We start from the raw sequence: 2123 nt of genomic DNA, 5'->3' as shown, positions 1-2123 counted from the left end.
TAATAATCAAATTTTAACATATAAATCTCTACCATATAAATTATTTATAAATTACAAAAGTCACAGATAAAAGTCTAACACATATGTTAACACAAGATTAATTTGGTTCTAATCAAATTTTAATAAATAAATCACTAAACTCTAAATTATTTATAAATTAAATAATTGACAGATAAATTCTAACACATTAATTAACGAAAAAATTAATTTAATGCTAATCAAATTTTAACATACAAATTACTACACTATAAATTATTTATAAATTAAACAAAATACAGATAATATTCTAATACATAAATTAATAAAAAATTAATTCGTTACTAATAAAATTTTAACATATAAATTACTTCATGTCTATTTAGTTTTTTATAAATTAAAAATTTTACAGAAAAAAGACTAACACATATGTTAGCAAAAAAAATTAATATGATACCAATTAGATTTTAACATATAGTTCATCACTAACATCTTCAAATTATGTATAAAAATATCCTAATTACATATTAAAATCACATAAAATATAAATGGAACAAAAAATAACTAATACTTAAAGAGAACAATATATAAAAAATTAACTTTTTCGTTGATGCTTCCAATCACATGAATATACTGTTCAATCGATACAAACGATCTTGATTTTTTATGATTTCACTTCACTAGAATATTGCTGCCGTCCGATTCTCTTCCAAATATTCTCAATTCTAACTTTTCTAACACCCAACAATACAATTTATCATTAGGTCTCGTAGATTATGTATTTATTTAACTCCTCATATATCGTAGAAAAAGTTCTATAATTTATGTATAAATCTCTTTACTCATAAATGGTAGAAAGAATTTCACATTTTATATACACTTTTTCGTTCTTATAAATTGTGTACCGTTTTTATATATTTATTAAAATAAAAATTCTACATAAAATATAAATAAGAAAGCACGAAACCAATTTTTAATTATTGCATTTGAATAAATATTCAATTGTTTTATTTAAATAGATAAAAATATAATTTTTATGTTGCTTTCACTTATTATTATTACAAAAAGAAATGGGAGGGCAATAATGTAATCTCACGACCTAGCTAGCTAGCTAGTAGCTACTACTAAGCTAGAGAGCGAAGAGTGTGAAGAGTGAAGAGAGTGAAAGTCATATATAAATGTGGATGTGGTGGCCACTGTATCGAAGCAACACGCAAAATGGAACAGCATCATCTGCCACCGCCCACCAATAACACCCGTGGTGGCACGCGCCACCCGCTCTACCGCGGCGTCAGGAAGCGCCGCTGGGGCAAGTGGGTTTCCGAGATTCGAGAGCCTCGCAAGAAATCCCGCATATGGCTCGGTTCCTTCCCTGTCCCCGAAATGGCTGCCAAGGCATACGACGTCGCAGCCTACTGCCTTAAAGGCCGTAAGGCGCAGCTCAACTTCCCCGACCAGGTCCACCTCCTCCCGCCGCTCCCCTCCACCTGCTCCGCCAGGGACATCCAGGTCGCCGCCGCTAAGGCCGCCAACTCCGTGAAGGATTCTGTCGCTTCCACCCGCGGTGGTGCCGATGATGAGGATGATTTCTGGGGCGAGATTGAGTTGCCGGAGCTGATGGACGGCGAGTGTGGTTGCTGGAGCTCTCCGAGTGGGTCGTCGTGGACTACTTCCTCCGGCGACATCACGGCGTGGCCGGAGGTGGAGCAACCCTTCACGGCGTGTTTATGATGTGTATGTATGTAATCATGCCTAAGCTACTGGTTCCTAACTTATAAATGGTATGTATGTTCCGTACATATATTTATAAACACCGTATGTGTCAACTCTTATTATTATTAGCAGTTTCATTAATAATCATAATAATAATAATCATCACCAGTAGCATTAATAGTAGTAGTAGTAATAATTCTTTCGGTTTAGTTAATATATCTCCTTGAATTTATTATTAGTGAAAATTTTTAATTTTTTATATTTTTATTTTTAATAAAAAAATTTAAGTTATAATTTTAATATGTCTCTTTAATACACAAAATAAATAAATTTTAATTTTTTCATGAGAAAAAGTTAAATTCTGCGTCATTATTATTATTCACCAGTAACTCAGCCACATTAGTTAATTCATCCCGTGAACACATGCATATACA

The 2123-nt window shown here is 32.4% G+C and overlaps 1 protein-coding gene across 1 annotated transcript; it reads left to right on the top strand.

Annotated features, from left to right (window-relative positions):
- The first annotated feature begins 1091 nt into the window (after nt 1-1091).
- Nucleotides 1092-1886, top strand: LOC130936220 (ethylene-responsive transcription factor ERF023-like). The gene has a single exon (XM_057866258.1). The coding sequence runs from the start codon at nt 1195-1197 to the stop codon at nt 1705-1707; it is 513 nt and encodes a 170-aa protein (XP_057722241.1). The 5' UTR covers nt 1092-1194; the 3' UTR covers nt 1708-1886.
- The last annotated feature ends 237 nt before the right edge of the window (nt 1887-2123 follow it).

This window comes from Arachis stenosperma, chromosome 6 (assembly GCF_014773155.1).
Source record: "Arachis stenosperma cultivar V10309 chromosome 6, arast.V10309.gnm1.PFL2, whole genome shotgun sequence".
NCBI lineage: Eukaryota > Viridiplantae > Streptophyta > Magnoliopsida > Fabales > Fabaceae > Arachis > Arachis stenosperma.
Note: the sequence above shows the minus strand (reverse complement) of the source record. Positions and strands in the feature narration are given on the sequence as shown.